At 47.8% G+C, this 19,312-nt stretch overlaps 1 protein-coding gene across 7 annotated transcripts in view; it reads right to left on the bottom strand.

Annotated features, from left to right (window-relative positions):
- CEP83 (centrosomal protein 83) overlaps positions 1-19,312 on the bottom strand; it is a 124,824-nt gene that overhangs the window by 2,885 nt on the left and 102,627 nt on the right. For all 7 annotated transcript variants that reach the window (XM_029601617.1, XM_029601614.1, XM_029601616.1 and 4 more), the window contains 3 exons: positions 18,729-18,886; positions 12,510-12,639; positions 9,363-9,466 (listed from right to left, as the gene is read on the bottom strand). In XM_029601617.1, coding sequence (XP_029457477.1) covers positions 9,363-9,466; positions 12,510-12,639; positions 18,729-18,886 — 392 coding nt within the window. The remainder of the gene's footprint in view (positions 1-9,362; positions 9,467-12,509; positions 12,640-18,728; positions 18,887-19,312) is intronic.

Raw genomic sequence — 19,312 nt, 5'->3', positions numbered from 1 at the left:
CTCTCTCATTTACTAGAACAGGGGTCAGGAACCTTTTTGTCTGAGAGAGCCATGAACGCCACATATTTTAAAATGTAATTCCGTGAGAGCCATACAGTATGTTTAAAACTAAATACAAGTAAATGTGTGTATTTTATGTAAGACCAACACTTTTCAAGTACAATAAGTCTCTGAATTCTTTTTAATAACGTTGTTATGCTGTTGCTAACCAATGATGAATAAAGTACTTCTTACCATTAATGTGACTTCTGGTGCTGCATGGTTTTGCTGATGGCTTTGTAGTCTGGTTGATACGTGGTGAGGTTAAGCTTCATGCAGGCGTTGAGACTTCCATCCGTTAAACGTGATCGTAGGTTGTCTTAATGTTCTTTAGATGTGAGAAAGACTGCTCACATGCATACGTAGAGCCAAACATTGTCAGTATAGCAATACTCACACGTTGCAGTGTGTGGTATGTGACGGGAAGCGCGTTCCAAGTTTTGATAATCAGCTGGTCCGCGGGTTGAAGTTTTTTCATTTCTCCCCACTTGTGTTTGCTCGCCAACTCTGCTTGCTGTCGTGGAAGTCTTTCCAAATCTTCATTCAGTGACTTGAACTTATTCACCTACATGTCTGAGGCCTTCAGGTCAGCAGCTTGTAGCTCAAAATCTCTGACGGAGACACCGGGGTTGTAACTCAGGTCGGCACTGTCCACTGCACACTCGTGTGGATGGGTGATGAACTTAAAAAGATGAGTACACTCATGAAATTCTCCAAAGCGCACTTTGAATGACTGCAGGAGATTAGATGTAAAGCCCACTAGCTGCTGAACATCAAGATGTTGAGCAGGGTCACTTGCTGTGCATGCATCTTTAAACTCTCCCAGTTTTTCAAAGTGTGGTAAATGACCTGTTTCAATGTTGGCGATGAAGAGTTCTAGCTTGTTTTCAAATGCAAACACTGCTTGTTGAAGGAATAAGACTGTATTTCCAACACCCTGCATTTTCACATTGAGCTGGTTCAGATGTTCAGTCATGTCCACAAGATAGTAGAACTTCAGGAGCCACTCAGTGTTAGCTAACTCAGGATGCTCGACGTTTTTCATTTCAAAAGTCCGGATTTCGCTCAGATAAGCCGTGAAACGGCTGAGCACCTTCCCTCTTGACAACCAACGCACATTGCTGTACAGAAGCAGACCAGGATAATTATTCCCAACTTCATCCAGCAGTGTTTTAAACTGGCGATTATTTAAAGCTCAGGCAACAATAAAGTTGACCACCCGAATGACCAGCGACATCACCTCACCAAGCTGCTCACCACACATCTGAGCACAAAGCACCTCCTGATGTAGGATGCAGTGAAACCTTAGGATGGATCTCTTTTCATGTTCACGAAGAAGCGCTACGAATCCTCTGTTTTTCCCCACCATGCACGGAGCACCATCAGTACACACCGAAATAAGTTTATCCATCAGTAGATTTTTTTCTTTAGCGAGCTCAGTGAAAGACTTGAATAAATACTCCCCTCTTGTTGTCCCTTCATAGGCAAAACAGCAAGACTTTCCTCACGTAGTGTGTCACCGACAGCATACCTTGCAATCGCGCTGAACAGGGATAAATGGCTTACGTCTGACTCATCCAAAGCGAGAGAAAAGAATGGTGCTGCATTTATGTCCTTCACTTGTGTTGCCTCAATTTGATTTGCCATCATGATGGTACAATCGTGAACAGTTCTTGCCGACAGAGGCATGTCTTTTATTCGTTTGATTATCTTGTCTTTATCCGAAAAGTCGTCAAAATGTTCATTGGCAACATCAAGCATGAATGTTTTGGCATACTCCCCCCATCTGTGAATGGCTTTCCGTTTCTCACAATTGCTAAAGCACCAGCAAAGCTAGCCAAATTCCAGTCACCTTGTTGGGTCCAAACACGGAGTTGCTGCTGACTAGCTTGCACTCTGCACAGTAACTCTTGACATGCTTTCTTCCTGCTGTTCCCCGCAGGATATTTCGATGCAAATGTAGTATGGCGTGTGTTGAAGTGCCGCTTTATATTTGACCGTTTCATCGATGCAATTTTATCATTGCATATTAGACACACTGCAGAACCTGCTCTCTCCACAAAGGTGAATTCCTCTGTCCATTCCTGCTGAAAAGTACGATAGTCCTCATCATCTTTTTTTTTTTTTTGGCCATCTTCTTTGATAAAAGGGTTTCTGCAATTAGCTAGCTGACTACTTGATTAAAAGGAGGGAAGTTTACTTCCTGACCTCACAACGACCCGTGTACGTTACGCATTTTGGTCCATTTCCTTCCCACTCATTCTCCTTCCCACTCCCTCCCCCTCATTCTCCCTCCCACCTCTATTCTCCCCCCTCTAGTCTCCCTCCCTCCCCTCAGTCACTCCCCCCTCTGCAGTCACTCTCTCCTCCTTCCCCCACTCAGTCACTCTCTCCTCCCTCCCTCCCCTCAGTTACTCCCTCCTCCCTCCCCTTGGTCACTCCCCCTCTCTCTCAATTCCCTCCCCTTTCAGCTCATCCACAACCCCTTCCCTCTGATGGCGCAGATGGAAGATCTCAGGGGTGGGGGGATGGGGTGTCCCTCCTTTGCACGCGCCGCTACTGCTCCTCCCAGTGCCATTTTTTTTTCAGGCACGCTCTGATCTGACCGTCGTGCTCGCCCGCGCATGCGCGGTAGAGCTGCTCTCTACTGCGCATTTGCGGGCCGTCGGTCAGAGCCCATTTAGAAGGTATATTTGTCTGCGAGCCAGATGCAGCCATCAAATGAGCCACATCTGGCTCGCGAGCCATAGGTTCCCGACCCCTGTACTAGAACAAATCTTTTGCTAAGAAAGCAGGAAACAAAAAATGCTGAATTTTGGTTGAATGCCATTTAATTTCTCATTTAGAAGTAAAGGCAAATATTTAACATGTAAATGAATTTCTTCCAAACAAATCTAAAAATAAAAAGATATATTGTATCTCTGATGCTAAAAGAAGAAAAAAGGTATAAGAAAATTATTCCTTACCTGCTAATTTTCGTTCTTGTAGTACCATGGATCAGTCCAGACCCTGGGTTATCTCCCCCTTCCAGCAGATGGAGTCAGAGCAAAAATCTGAGAGGCCACCCATATATAAGTAGGCTCCCTCTCTGCGGTCCCTCAGTATGAAGTATATCAAAGCAAGAAGGAAAGATAGTATTGGATGGAGCAAGGTATTAAGATAATAATTGGTAAACCTGGGATGAGAACAAGACATCCCGAAACAGCAACTTGCAAAAAGAATCATCAACAACATCTAAACAGTTCAGAATCATGTAGTAACTGCGTATTCGAGCTGGTAGCGTCAGGGTGGGCATCTGGACTGATCCATGGTACTACAGGAACGAAAATTAGCAGGTAAGGAATAATTTTCTTTTCCCTGTACGTACCCGGATCAGTCCAGACCCTGGGATGTACCAAAGCTTCCCTACTTAGGGTGGGCCCCCGCTAGCCCAGCTCGCAGTACCTGAGCCCCAAAAAACCCAATAACCAGCGCTTGGAGGTTTAGCCGGTAATGAAGAGCAAAAGTGTGTAAAGACTTCCAAGTAGCTGCTCTACACATCTCTTATTTATTTATTTATTTTTATATACCGACATTCGATCGAAATATCACATCGGTTCACAGGAAACTTAGAGACAGGGCGGGGACCGCCCTATTTTACATTATAACATGGTAGATTAATACTAGAACTAAATTACATTATAACATGGTAACAGTAACAAGGTAAAATATAACTATATTACATTATAACATGGTAACAATGTTCCCAATAACATGGCAGGCGGAGACACAGAACGACTTTCTGCCCAAGACGCTGCCTGACATGGAGCGAATGAGCCCTAACACTCTCCGGGTGGGAAGAACCCACCCCTATGTATGCTGAAGAAATAGCTTCTTTTAACCACCTTGCAATGGAGGTTTTCGTCGCCTGGTGGCCCTTCTTGGGTCCATGCCATAAGACAAACAGATGGTCCGAGAGGCGGAAGTCATTCGTCTTCTCCAGGTACCGAATGAGGACACGCTTGACATAGAGGCGCCTGAGTTCCCTGGAATCCTCGTCCGAGAAAGAGGGCAGTTCCTCCGACTGATTCAAATGAAAAGCCAAGACGACCTTAGGTAGATATGACGGTACCGTGGTCAGTGTCACTCCCGAGTCCGTGAAACGAAAATAAGGCTCTCGGCATGACAAGGCTTGAATTTCCGAAATCCTCCGAGCCGAGGAAATGGACACCAAAAACACCGTCTTAAGTGTGAGATCCTTCAGAGAGGCCCTTTTTAAAGGCTCGAAAGGCGGTCCCGCAAGAATCCAAAGAACCAAATTTAAATCCCATGAAGGTGTAAGCGTCTGTGTCGGCGGTTTAACGTGCTTCACACCCCTGAGAAAAGGACTATATCCGGATGGGCCGAAAGTAAGGTACCTGGGAGACGAGGAAGGAGAGCTCCCAGGGCAGCCACTTGGACCCTCAGAGAATTATAAGCCAGACCTTTGTCCAGACCTTGCTGCAAAAAGGAAAGAATCTGAAGAACAGACGCCTGGCGGGGAAGAAGCAGCACTGCCTCACACCAAGCTTCAAAAACCTTCCAGACCCGGACAGAGGAGATAGAAGTGGAAGTCTTTCTAGCCTTGCAGCGTCGCAATCACATTCTCCTGATATCCTTGATGTCTCAACCAGCGCCGTTCAAAAGCCAAGCTGCAAGACAAAAACGATCGGCCTGGTCGAAAAATACAGGACCTTGGTGAAGCAGGCGAGGCAGATGTCCAAGCCGAAGAGGACCGTCCATAGCTAGGTTGATCAAGTCCACGTACCACAGTCTCTGAGGACACTCTGGCGCTACTAGAATAACAGGTCCCCGATGGTACTCTATTCTGCGCAGAACTTTCCCGGTCAAAGGCCACGGTGGGAACACAGAGTAACAGCTCTGAAAGCCATGGAAGAACCAGGGCATCCACACCCTCTGCGCCGTGCTCCCTTCTGCGGCTGAAGAAGCGTGGAGCCTTCGCGTTCCTTTGAGTGGCCCTGAGGTCGAAGTGGAGGACTCCCCACCTGCCGAACACTAGATCCATCGCCTCCTGGGAGAGTTCCCACTCCCCTGGATCTATGCGCTGTCTGCTCAGAAAATCCGCTTGGACATTGTCTACCCCAGCTATGTGGGATGCCGCCAAGCGAGACAGATGGCGCTTCGCCCAGTCCATGAGGGGAGGTCCGTTTCCAGAGAGACTTGCCGACTTCTTGTGCCTCCCTGGCAATTTATGTAAGCCACTGCGGTGGCGTTGTCAGAGAACACCCTGACAGCTCTGCCCTGAATCAGAGGGAGGAACTGGCACAGGGCTAGGCGAACTGCCCTGGCCTCCAATCGATTGATGGACCACACCGACTGCACCGCCATCCATTGACTCTGAATCAAGTGTCTCCCGCACACTGCCCCCCAACCGGAAAGGCTGGCATCCGAGGTGATCACAATCCATTGGGGAACTTCCAGCTCCACCCCCTGCAGCAAGTGATCCAGGTGGAGCCACCAGGAAAGGCTGTGTCTAGCTACCACCGGCAGCGGCAGGGGTGCCTGATAATCCTGGGAGACTGGCTTCCAGTGGGAGAGCAAAGCCCTCTGCAAAGGAAGCATATGCGCAAAAGCCCACGGGACCACATCTATAATGGAAGCCATAGTACACAGGACCTGCAGGTAGTCCCATGCGGTCGGCAGTGAGAGGCAAAAAAATTGCCGTAGCCGTCTCAGAAGACTCTGCGCCTGCTCCTGTCTGAGAAGACCTTGCCCAGCTTGGTGTTGAAGTGGGCCCCCAGGAAGACGAGCTCCTGCGATGGCACAAGACTGCTCTTGGCCAAGTTGACAACCCAGCCGAGAGAGCGCAGAAGATGTAAAACCTTGTTGACCGACTGCAGACACTGGGGCTTCGGACTTCGCTCGGATGAGCCAATCGTCCAAGTTCGGGTAGATCAGAATCCCATCTCTCCGGAGTGCCTCCGTCACTACCACCATCACCTTGGTGAAGGTGCAAGGCGCTGTTGCTAGTCCGAACAGCAGAGCTTGAAACTGGTAATGCTGGTCGAGGATTTTGAAGCGCAGAAACCTTTGATGCTCCGGCAGAATCGGAATGTGAAGATAGGCTTCCGTCAGATCCAAGGATGCTAGAAACTCCCCGCAATGCACCACAGCCATGACAGAACGTAATGTTTCCATGCGAAAATGTGGGATCTTGAGTGCCCTGTTTACCAGCTTGAGATCCAGAATCGGGCGGAAGGAGCCTTCCTTCTTGGGGACCATGAAGTAAACGGAATAATGGCCTGACCAGAGTTCCGACCTCGGGACCGGCCTGATAGCCCCCAAAGCCAAGGAGCCAACCCAGCGTCTGACGCACGATCACCTGTTTCTTTTGAGGTCCGCAAGGAGAGAAGACAAACCTGTCTCTGAGGGGGTCGAGCAAACTCTAAGGCGTAGCCGTCTCTTAGAATATCCAGGACCCAACGGTCGGTAGTTATCCTGGTCCACTCCTGGTAGAAGAGAGATAGGCGACCTCCTATCCGAGGAACTGAAGAGTGGACCGGCAAGACTTCATTGGACAGGCTTGGACACTGACCCTTGGGACAAAGCGTCTTGGGCTGGACGTCTACCCCGAAAGGAATGAGACCAGGCCTGGGACCGAGAGGAGGGAGGCCTCTGATTAACCGATCTGGATTGCCAAAAATGTTGCTGATCTCGGAAACGGCTGCGGGTGGCACCGAACATTCTGGCTGGACGAGGCCGATCCTCCGGCAACTTATGAACCTTGTTCTCCCGAGCGACTTAATCAACTGGTCCACCTCCTCGCCAAACAGTAACTTGCCCTTAAACGGCAAGGATCCGAGTTGAGCCTTTGAAGAAGCATCCGCAGACCAGTTACGGAGCCAGAGGAGACATCTGGCCGAGACCGCCGAGACCATGGACCTGGCCAATGCTCGTAGGAGGTCATACAGAGCATCCACCCCATACGCTATGATCGCCTCTAGGCACTCAGCCTGTTGTGCCTCCTCTGGAGGTAGTTCCTGAGTCCCCAGGAGCTGCTGTACCCATCTGAGGCCTGCTCTCTGCATGAACGAGCTACAGACCACCGCTCGGACACCCAAAGCGGAGACGTCAAAAATCCTCTTGAGATAAGACTTCCAGCTTTCTATCCTGAACATCCCTCAGGGCGGCACCCCCGTGACCAGGATGGTGGTCCTCTTCGTAACCGCCATCACAGAAGAATCAACCTTCGGAAGCTTGAGGAGCTCCAGGAAGTCCTCTGGGAGTGGATAAAGTTTATTAATTGCCCTGCCGACCCGGAGGGAAGCCTCCGGAATGTCCCATTCTCGAGAGAGTAATTTCAAAATCGTGGGATGAGATGGGAATGACCTGGCCGGGGGCCAAAGGCCTGCTAGGATGGTGTCTCCATGCTTATTCCCCATCTGTGAACCCGAAGTCTCCAGAGCCAGGTCCATGTCCAATTCCTGCACCACATGTGGGATAATGGGCTGCAGCTAGTCCCGCTGAAAAAGGCGCAACATGCGTGGATCATCTCCCTTGAACTGCGCCTGGGACCCCGGATCATCCAGATCTGAGTCTTCGAGAGGGTCTGGAGCCGGATCTACATTCGGGACGACCGAGGACGACACCACCCGAACTTGGGAGGGACCCTGAGGGTCTCTGGTCCCGGACAGCCGCCCGCACCCTGATTGTTGACTGAGCCAGTGTTGTCCTGTGGAACTGGCAAGGGTGGCACAGGCAGAGAAACCCCCAGCCTGGGTATCTTAGGTGGCGTAGGGACGGCAGATAGGTCTGGTGGCTGGCTCTGCCTAGCCAAATAAGCATTATGCATTGGCAGGATGAACTCTGCTGAAAATGGTTCCGGTGGACCCCCTGGGGGGGGGGGGGGCCACGCGGGAGATATCCCAGGGAGGTCCCCCGAAGGTGCCCCCATGTCTGGGAGGTGGGCTGGGAGCAAAACCGTCGTGGAAGGCGACCGGCCGAAATCTCCAATCTCCTCATGCTGAGGAGAGACTGAATCCCCTGCCGGCAAAATGGCCACCGTTCCCGCACGACTCAGGGACGGCCTACCAGACTCTGACCGCGCATGGCCGCGGGATGAAGAGTGTGCTCCTGGGCTCGAGGGTCCTTCCCTACCAGGGAGACACCTCGAGCAAAGTCCCACCCAGGAGAGCCGCGAAGCGAGCTCTCCACAAGTGTTACATCGCGGCGACCGCAGCATGGGGGAAGGCGCTGGCACTCGGAGAAAACAAAAATGTATCCCCCGAATACTGCCGGAGATGGCAGCAGGAGCGCTCAAGCACGACTGACAAGAGTTCCGACCTCAAACGCTCTACAAGCCAATAAAAGTTATTTATTGCTGCTTTTCGCGCCTTTTTTTTTTTTTTTTTTTTTTTACAAGACAGAGGAATGATGCCTCTCTGTCTGTGCTGCCCCGAGGCAAAAGCGACCTCCCAGGGCAGCCAGTCAGGCCAATGGGGGAGAGGTTGGACCCCCAACTTTCACCCCTCCAGAAAGGCAAAGGGACACCTGAAATAAAGAGTACAGAAAAATTCCCCCCCAATAAACAAAGTTCACAAGAAAGAAAACCTGAGAAATGAGCCAGCATCAGATCAATCTGCAAGCTGAAGCAGTGTGAAGGAGGAAGGCAGGCGTCCCTCACGCTCTACTCTCTCTTTTTTTTTTTTTTTTTTTAAATCAAACTTGATCCATCCACAGTAGAGAGGAACAGCAAGAAAGGAAAATTCTTCTCTCACACCAAAAGGGGAAACCGCAGGTGCAACCCTCATCTGCTGAGTCAGAGGAAATACTGAGGGACCGCAGAGAGGGAGCCTTCTCAGATTTTTGCTCTGACTCCATCTGCTGGAAAGGGGAGATAACCCAGGGTCTGGACTGATCCGGGTATGTACAGGGAACCAAGAGCAGCGATAAAAGCTAAGCAACCAGATTATTTCAAGAAACACGGGTAAATCCTGGCGCATCTAAAAAGGACTGAAAATCTGTCTGTAATGCTGATTTGGGAAAATCCAGCTGCCTTGCTGCATAAGCAGCTATGGCTCCTACTGCCATCTGTAATTTTCCACAGTGAAATGCAATGTAGCTGTCTGTACAGAAAACTATTTGATTTGCTTAACAATATATTCAAATGCTGGTTTCTAGCTCATTACTTTACTTTTTGCCTTTCAATATATTTGCATGATGGGTGAATTGATTCCTTTTTTTCCCTCAATCTCATTCTTAAAATAATTAATTTTGCAAACCATAAATACACTTTAGTCAATAAGATAATCAGATTAAGAACCAAACTTCGGCATCTGTATTACCTATTCAGTATTTGCCTTTCTGTTTCTAATTCTTCCTTTTTTGCCTCTAAAAGCTCAATCTTCTCTTGCATTCTTTTCTGCTTGTTTTCATTTAAAGTTTTTCTCTGCAAAAACAAACAAAAAAATCAAAAATAAATGTTGACTGTGTGCACATACACTTTCAAGGTAGTACTTGAAATTGCTGTAACTCATATCCATTTAGAATTCTAATTGAAATGTTACCTTCCAGTACCAAGATAAACATTTTCCTTATCAGCAGACACGGCTCACAATGGGATTCCAGGGCTGTGTACAGAGCTAAGCTTTCAAAAGGTTAAGACTAGCCCCATTGACATGCAACAGTGACCAACTCAAAATTACAGCAACAATACCAAACTCCCTGATGGAATTTATTTCTGAGCAGTATTTTATTTTTAATCTGTTCACGGCACTCTTTATCAATCGTGATTTTTTTTTCCATACTTTCAAGCCCTCCCCCCCATCCTTCCAAACAGTAGGCCTCTGCAACTACCAGTACAGTCAAAAAGACTGACAAACTGCATCCTCACTGCACCCTTTTCCCTGTAGATGTCATCGCAGTGTCCTTTCAATTCCTTTCTGGAGTACGTCACCTCTGTAGCATACCTAAGTCTCCTGCATTGCAACATCAAAGCCACGGGGCCACCCACCCTCTACTTTATGTCAGTTGAAATAGGAGAATAAGTCTCACACAGAATGTTAGGAAAAAACACCTGAATATATACAGAAATCATTAACCACAGCATGAAATTCATCACAGGCAGGGTTAAAACAGAAAGCAGAATCAAGAGAATGAATAGGAAATGCACCTTTGCTTGTGCATTCACAACATGCATTAAACGAGTTCATGTTTTACTGTGCCAAGCTTCTCACAGGTAGCCCTATGTATGGGATGCATACAGGTGTTCACCACTGTAGCAGATTTGCTGTTTCTTTCCTACATTAAATGCACTCCTTCTGGAAAATTTTCTATTTGTGAATTTGGTTCTTCTTTTTGACATCAGAAACATCCAAATTGTGGAGAAGGAATGCACAGACTGAAGGCAAGATGAAATTCCTTTAAATCATGGGTGCGTAAACTTTATTATTTTTAACTGGAGCCACATTACTGGCTTCCATTTGTAACAGGAGCAGGGGGGAGGGGTTTCCCCATTAAATGCTCCCTTTCTTACTCTCTCTTACTTGCACATACTCTCTCCCGCTTACACGCCTCTTTCCCTCTCCCTCTCATATATTTTATTTATTTATCGAGTTTTATATACCGTCATTCGGTTTCGCCATCATAACGGTTTACAAAAATATATATATACACACACACGCTCCCTCTCACTTCTGCCACAAGTCAGAAAGGGACTTAATGAGTCTTGGCAAGAGAATTTTTCCATTTTTCTCTGCCCCATCAGACCTTTGCCAGTTTATTATTAAGTGGCACACATCAGCTCTATTTTACTCTCCCCCACCTCTTCAGTACATCTCTGAATTTGTCCATGATATGCACCTGTCACAGCAGATCTATGAATTGGACCCACAATTTCCAGAGACCTTCAGTCCATAATATACAGAACATAAATAGTTTGATGTACAGCCTTCTCTTCCTACATTTAACACCCACATTCAGCCTTGCAGACAGCAATGATGTTACTTAATACACTTTACCTTTCATCGATAAGGTACAGCCAAGTGTCTGCTGGAAAAAGATTTGCACATGGGGAAACGGGGTCCTTATGCATGGATGTGGGGCTGGCTCCCAGAATTGTGCAGGGTGCTGCGTGGCGTGTGTGCTACACACTGTTCGCTGAGGTAGACCGAATGGTGGGCGGCCATGCGTGGAGACTGATGCTAAGAGAAGCTATGGGTGCTGTATAACTGACTGTGAGTGGTTTGCTAAGATGAAGCCAGCACTGCTACCGAGAAGGCTCTAGGTGCTCTTCTGGGCCTTTCCTTTTGCCCTTCATGGAGGGGGGGGGGGGGGGAGGGGGAAATATCCACAGCCCTGGCCAGTCCCTCTAGCCTGCCTATTCTTTGCTTCTCTTCTCACCAGCAGCCCCGAGCTCTACTGGGAAGCCTAACCTGGGGGAGACAAAGGCAATAGCTCTCTGCCCCTGCTGCCGGGAACAGTGGAAGTGCCGCTCCTCCACAGCAGCAACAGGAGCACGTCATCCAGGATGCCAACGCAACGTCACTGTCCTCCAGCAGCCTGCTCGAGGTGCAGCCCAGCATCATCTCAATGGCCCATATCAAGCACATCAGCACATCATATAACGTCAGGATGCTTGGGACAGTAGTGGGCCAAATCATATAGGGAATGCAGGGGAGGGTAGGCAGGCCAGTGGGCCATACGTTTGCCCATCCCTGCTTTCAACTGATATGTACATGGAAGAGTAAAGGAGCCTAACAAAGACTACTTCTCCCTACACTATACACAGCTAATGAGGGATGTTAAAATAGGCCATACATCCTCTTTCCTACTGCTTTGGTTATAATGCTCATAATCAGTGCCATAATTATAGCTATTTTTTTATTGGGAAAATATAGTCTTTTCAGCATACTCTATTGAACTTCACCGGACAACCTCAACTTGGGACATTCTGATATGTTACTGAAGCCTGCTAGGCTCCCTCTTCTTTCTTCTCAGGTGGGCTTCTTTAGCTCCTTCAGTCTCTCTGTGCACGTGATTTAATTTTATGGCGATGCCCATGGAATGCCAAACCATATGCACAGTCCAATTGAAAAAGAAAATGTGGGAATGCTCACCAACATGTTTGGTTTTCTCAGTTTGCTGTTCATTGTCTGTTTGGCCTATGTACTTTCCTTAATCCCAATGTAATTTCATGCACTTTGGTTAAAGGCAAACAAGTGTAGATTGAAGATTTTACAGAAAAAGTCAAAGGCACATGGCAGGATGCACCTGAAATGTCAAAACAGGATGGCAGAGAAGCAAAACAATGCATGGGAGATCAGACAGATCATCTGCTTTAAGTGAGCTTAAATGAGGACGTCAATGGAGTTTTGGAATAAATAACTTTAAAATCCAAAGCTCCAAGTTTACATGAAGATTTGAGAGCACAGTGATATTTAAAACGGGAAGTTTCAATTCTAAATACAGCATTAAAAGACAATTATACATGCCTTTTTCTGAGCAACTGAGGCCCGCTGCAGTTTCTCTTTTGTCTGTCTATACTTTTCTTCTATCTCTGCCAGCTGCTGCTGATACTTGTGTTTTTCCTCTAGCCACTCTATATGTTTATCTTCCAAACCTCTGTAAAAGAAATCAAACAAAAGACGAAGACTGAAATCATTAACAGGTCAATACAGTAAAGTGCGTCCATGGTTACCCTGCTCCTAACCCGCTTTCTACTCACTTTTCGGCCACGTTAGTCCAACCCGCGATACACTATCCCCTTTAACCCATTCTTACCGCCTCTTTAAATCATGGGTAACCCCTTCCGCCTGCGGCATGTATATCAGATGTAAACGATCTAATTAGCTATTCCCTCCCATACAGTAACACGCACCCCGACTATCGCTTTTTTACCCTGCTGTTTTGCCGTGCGTTTAACCTGCTTACTTACCGCCTACCCTTACCCCTGCGTTAGAGGCAGGGGTAAGGGTAGGCGGCAAAATTTCCCCCAGCCCCCGCTCACCTGCCCTGGCCGCGTCCATGGGTGCTGGTCTCCGGGGCAGCCCCAGTCCTCTCTCCCCTCCTCCCGAAGCAACGAAAGCGGAAAAAAGCGAAAAAGCGAAAAAGTGAAAAAAAAAGGCGAAAAAGCGAAAAAGAAAAAGTAGCAATGAAGCGACTTACTTTTCTTGCAGTCCTCCTCCAGAGATGGACATCGGCAGAGACAGACCGCGGCTCCCCTGCCTCCCGGAGGCAGCTGCTGGCGAAGATGGATGCCTGCACGGGCGAAAGCAGCCACTGTGCGTGCAATTGGGATGCTCAAGGCGTGACGTCACGATGTTTGGCATCACGGCATGTGACGTCACGTCTTGAGCAGCCAATTGCACGCACAGGGGCCGCTTTCGCTCGTGCAGGCATCCATCTTCGCCGGCGGGGCCGCTTTCGCCACCGGCTGCCCCCCCGGGAGGCAGGGAAGCCACGGTCCGTCTCCGCCGATGTCCATCTCCAGAGGAGGGCTGCAAGAAAAGTAAGTCGCTTCGTTGCTTTACACGTCGTTTCACCAGTCCTCTTCCCCCCCCCTCCCTGCGCCTTGCTTCGGGAGGAGGGGAGAGAGGACTGGCAATCCCGAGCGTAGGAGAACCGTCCACTTCCTGGTACCTGTCATTTCAAATGTCATTTGAAATGACAGATACCAGCGTGTCCGTGAAGCGTTAGGCCAGCGCACCCAGGATACTGTATAACGCTCGATACAGTAAAATGGGTTGCGCGGGCCTAACGCTTCACGGATGCTTCTTGGACGCGGCTTGCATTTGCAAGCTATTTAAATACAGTATCGAGCGGTAGGTGAGCCGGACTGTGCGTGCGGCAACCGCGGGTGCGCCCGGCACTAACGCAGCTCTTCCTACCGCTCCTTACTGTATCGGCCTGTAAGTATTTTGAAGGGTATCCTTTGAGGATTACAGGTTTAACTATAGAATCCTTCATGTGACAGATATCCGGGAAATTTAGAGGAGAGAAACCTGGGGGTTTTTTTTACCTGGCAGTTTTCCTTCCTGCTCATTTGTAGTTTCAGCTCAGATGAAACCAGGGACGAGATTCTGGCACCATAAGCATTCATTCACAACTACCTGGGGTCTTTTTTCCCATATTTTATATTCCCTTCCAACTTATGTTTAGTTCAGCCATGCTCCCTCCAAAACCCTGTTATACTAGGCCCCTGCATCTGGCCACTAGGTGTTACCCTAAGGCAATGATCATGACTCCCTCCCCCCCGGGGCTGTTAATGCTGTGTTTGCAGCATCCCCAGGCATGGCTGACCTAAGAATTGAACTGGGGACCTGCTGGCAGCGCATAGCAATTATCAGCTGAGCCACTGGACCAGAGTGGGAGAAACATGTTTAATGGTAGCAGTTCTTCAGTTTTTGAAACTAGACCATTTCATAAAAGCAGCATGGATGGGCCAAGATTTGGGGGTTTTGGCATTCCTATCCTAAAAATGAGAAATTACTACTTACCTGATAATTTCCTTTTCTCTAATGAAGACAGGTTAATTCAAGACCAGTGGGATATGCACCTCTACCAGCAGATGGAGACAGAGCAAAGTTGATGTCATGGTATATATACCCCTGCACTGGTATCAGCCTGCCAGTATTCTCTGCAAAAGCCAACTGTGGACAAACTAACAATAGAAACACAGAAACATAGAAATGACAGCAGGAGACCAAACTGCCCATCCAGTCTGCCCAGCAAGCTTCGCATTTTTTTTTCTCATACTTATCTGTTTCTCTTGGCTCTTAGTAACCTTTTGGTTCTATTTCTCTTCCACCCCCACCATTAATGTAGAGAGCAGTGTTGGAACTGCATCTAAGTGAAATATCTAGCTTAATTAGTTAGGGGTAGTAACCGCCGCAATAAGCAAGCTACACCCATGCTTATTTGTTTACCCAGACTATGTAATTCAGTCCTTGTTGGTTGTTGTCTGAATATAGATCCACTTTTCTTCATTTCCCCTGCCGTTGAAGCAGAGAGCTACACTGGATATGCGTGAAGTATCGGTCTTTCTCCCCTGGCGTTGAAGCAGAAAGCTATGCTGGATATGCGTGAAGTATCGGTCTTTCTCCCCTGCCGTTGAAGCAGAGAGCTATGCTGGATATGCGTGAAGTATCGGTCTTTCTCCCCTGCCATTGAAGCAGAGAGCTTTGCTAGATATGCGTGAAGTATCGGTCTTTCTCCCCTGCCGTTGAAGCAGAGAGCTATGCTGGATATGCATTGAAAGTGAAGTATCAGGCTTATTTGGTTTGGGGTAGTAACCGCCGTAACAAGCAAGCTACTCCCCGCTTTTTTGTGAATGCAAATCCTTTTTTCCACATTTCCTCTTGCCGTTGAAGCTTAGAGCAATGTTGGAGTCGCATTAACAGTGTGTATGTTTATTGAATAAACATACACACGGTTTATTTGATTATATTTGATTATAAACATTAACAGGCAACTCCTCAAGCACTCAGCAACAGGAAACGCTGAACTCAGCCAAAGAGCATATCACTACTAAACTAGGGACTGAAACTGACCCTTGTAAGTTATCCCCAGAACGCAGCCACTCTGGAGGACAATAAATCCATAAACTGGCAGCCAAGGGCGGGAAGGTGGATTAACCTATCTTCATTAGAGAAAAGGGAATTATCAGGTAAGTAGTAATTTCTCATTTCTCAGCATTTAGACAGGTTAATCCACGAATAATGGAATGTAGCCAAGCTACTCCTGAAAAGGGGGGAGTTTGCCTGCTGTCCAACCAACACTGCATGTACTAAGACTGTGTCCTCCCAGGCCTGAACATCCAGATGGTAATATCTGGAACAAGTGTGCAAGGAGGACCATGTCACCACTCGGCAAATTTCAGTGGGAGGCAACAATCAAAGCTCCGCCCATGACACTGCCTGAGCCCCAGTGGAATGAGTCCTAACCTGCATAGGTAATGGCTGCTCAGCATCCACACATGCAGCTGTGATAACTTCCTTAATCCAATGGGCTTCTGTAGCTCATGACACAGGCGCACCCTGTTTATTCCCACCGTGGCGCACAATTAGCTGGTGAGTCTTCCTGAGAGGTCTAGAAACCTCCAAATACCTCAAGAGATGTTGCTTGCATCCAAGATTCGCTACAGGCAATATTCTTCCACATCTCTTTCCCTATCCAGCGTCGGCAGGGAAACTGATTGATTCAAGTGAAAGTCCGAAACCACTTTTGGCAAAAAAAGACGGAACAGTTCGCAGCTGGACCATCCCAGAGTCACTCAGAGGAATGGTTCCTGGAAAGAAGCCTGCATTTCGGAAACATGCAGAACAAATTGCCACCAGAAAAACCTTCAAGGTAAGTAACCTCAATGAGAGGGTATGCAGTGGCTGAAAGGTGGGACCTGTTAGAAAATCCAGAACCAGATTAAAGCTCCACAAAGGCACTGGCAACTGCAAGGGAAGATGAAGATGCTTCACCCGCTTCAAGAAATGGGCAACATCTGGATAGGCTGACAAGGGTCCACCATTCACCTGGCCCCAGAAGCAGGCAATAGCCACCACCTGTACCTTCAAAAGAATTAAGGCCCAAACCTTTAATCAACCCATCCTGCAAAAAGTCCAAAACAAGTGAGATCTTAACCGAACAAGGATGAACTCCTCACACCAAGCCTCAAATACTTGCTGAACTCGAGCATAGGCTAAGGAGGTTGAGAACTTCCAAGCTCAAAGCAAGGTGGAAATTACAGCAGTGGAATATCCACGCTTCAGAATCCAAGCCCTTTCAAGACAAAGTAGAGTTGGATCCTTGTGAAGAATAGGTCCCTGTTGCAACAAATCTCTTTGGAGCAAAAACTGGAGAGAGCCAGCCAAGAGTCTCCGCAGATCTGATATCTCAGCTTTCTGGGCTAGTCAGAAGCAACCAGAAGCACTACCCTCGTGTGCCTCCCGATCCTCCAAACCACCCTGCACAACAATAGCCACGGAGGGAAGGCATACAGATGTTGGCCCCTCAGCCACTCCTTCACTAAAGCATCGATGCCCAGAGACTTTGGATCTCACCTGCGACTGAAGAAACAAGGAACATTTGCATTGTGTTACATTGCTAGCAAGTCTAGATACAGTAGGCTCCAGCAACCCACTATGAGCTGGAATGCTTCATCCGACAATTCCCAATTTCCTGGATTCAGACTCTGCTGAGAAAATTGGCTCTCACATTGTCTTTTCCCGCAATGTGGGAGGCAGAGATCTCCTGGAGATGTACCGCCACCCATACCATGAACTGATCTATTTCCTGTGACACCTCTTGACGCTTAGTGTCTCCCTAGTGATTGACGTAAGCCACTGTTGTCACATTGTCAGACATCACTCAGACCGTTTGACCCTGCTTCCAGATGATTGGATGCTCCTGAGTGACTCCTCTGTACTTCAGCACCCCTGCGCCATCAACTTCTGACAGTGAGCCCCCCCCCCCCCCAACCCTGGTGGCTTGCATCCATCGTGAGCACCAGCCAGTCTGGAGCTTGCAAGGAAACTCCCTTCCTTAGAAGGTCTGCCTGCAACCACCATTTCAGTTGGATGCCAATTTCCACTGGTAACTGAAGCCATATCCAGTAGTCCTGACTCTGTGGACTCCACCGGGCAAGTAATTTGCCTTGAAGAGGGCACATATGTGCCCTTGCCCATGGAACCATCTCTAGGGTGGCTGCCAAACCGAGCACCTGCAGGTAGACCATACAGTCGGGCAAACTGCTTCTATCAATAGTTGCACCCGAGTCATCAGCTTCTGAATGTGGATCTCTGGCAAAAAAAACAACTCTACCTTGCTTCATGTCAAAATGAACACTGAGATACTCCAGCATCTGGGACAGCTGTAAATTGCTCTTGACCAAGTTCATCACCCAGCCTAGCTCCTGCAACAAGACCACCTTGCTCAAGGCTTGAAGACTCTTCTTTCAAGCTTTTGTCCTGAATCAGCCAGTCGTGTAGGTACAGGTGGACTAGAATGCCATCTTCTCTCAATGCTGCCGCTACCACCACGACCTTGGAAAAAGTTCTGGGTGCGGTGGCCAAACCGACGGGGTGCGCTTGAAACTGATAATGTCGCGGTGGGAGAAAGCTAATGCCTTTACTGCCATGCTCGGCTTCTGCTCCCACTAGCCTCTCAGATGATTCTCTCCTGGCAGCTAAGTCCATGCTGTGAACCAGCTACCAGACTGAGTCACTCGACTGAGGGAGGGTTCACCAGATATCACCTCAGGAGAACTCAACTAAGGGAGGGACCATAAGGTATCATCTCAGGAGAAGCGGTGCATGATTAATCCTCTCTCTCCTTCCTTCCTTTCTTTTTTTTTTAAACAAACGATCCCAGAAGGGAGATGCACATCCATCATCTGCTGGAGACAGAGAATACTGGCGGGCTGATGTCAGAGCAGAGATATATATACCATGACATTAGCTTTGCTCCATTTCCATCTGCTAGTAGAGGTGCATAACCACTGGTCGTGGATTAACCTGCCTGAATGCTGAGAAAATGAAATTATTCTGAAGCCTAAAGAAGAAAAAAATGTGAGCAATAAAGAAAGCAGGATCTTTTAAACTTTAGGTACCACATTGTGTCTGGGTTCCTGAAAATTCCATTATGGACACAGGAGGGAGAGGAATACACTACAGTGAACAGACAATTCATTCAAAAAGTGCAAAGAACCATGATGGACATACTTCTCAGCTTCTTGCTGAGCTTTCTCTGCTTGACTTCTTGCAATTCGACTTTCCTGTTTCAGTCTCTCCAATTTCTCCCTCAATTTTTGGTTTGTATCGATCAAATCATTTTCTGACTGAGCAAGTGAAGTGATCTGGATCTGCAAGTCATGTATTTGCTATAAAAAGAAAGGAAGCAACATTTATGCTACAGAATGCGTATCAGCTGCTTATGTAGAAACTTGAGAGCAAGGCAAAGGGGAGAGAGCGATGGAGCAATACCACACAATTTTCTTGTGCACAGCCGTGAGATCACACACTGCCCATGGCTTCACTTCACCTCAAACCAGGGCCCATGCTAAGATTAATTCCCAACGTAGCAACGGGGGTTTTGAGGTCCCCGAGAGCAAGAGACCACTAGAAAAGCAATCAAGCAGGTGAGTTCACAGTGCAAGCCAGTTTTGCTCTTTGTTAAGGTTCATGCAGAAAAATACACATAAAACAGTGAAGCGATGAGACCATTCAATTCAATTGCAAAGAAAAATTAAACAATCCAAAAGTAATGTAGCACAAATTTTCTCAGCACTTTCTAGCAGTGATAAAAC

This window comes from Rhinatrema bivittatum, chromosome 4 (assembly GCF_901001135.1).
Source record: "Rhinatrema bivittatum chromosome 4, aRhiBiv1.1, whole genome shotgun sequence".
NCBI lineage: Eukaryota > Metazoa > Chordata > Amphibia > Gymnophiona > Rhinatrematidae > Rhinatrema > Rhinatrema bivittatum.
Note: the sequence above shows the minus strand (reverse complement) of the source record. Positions and strands in the feature narration are given on the sequence as shown.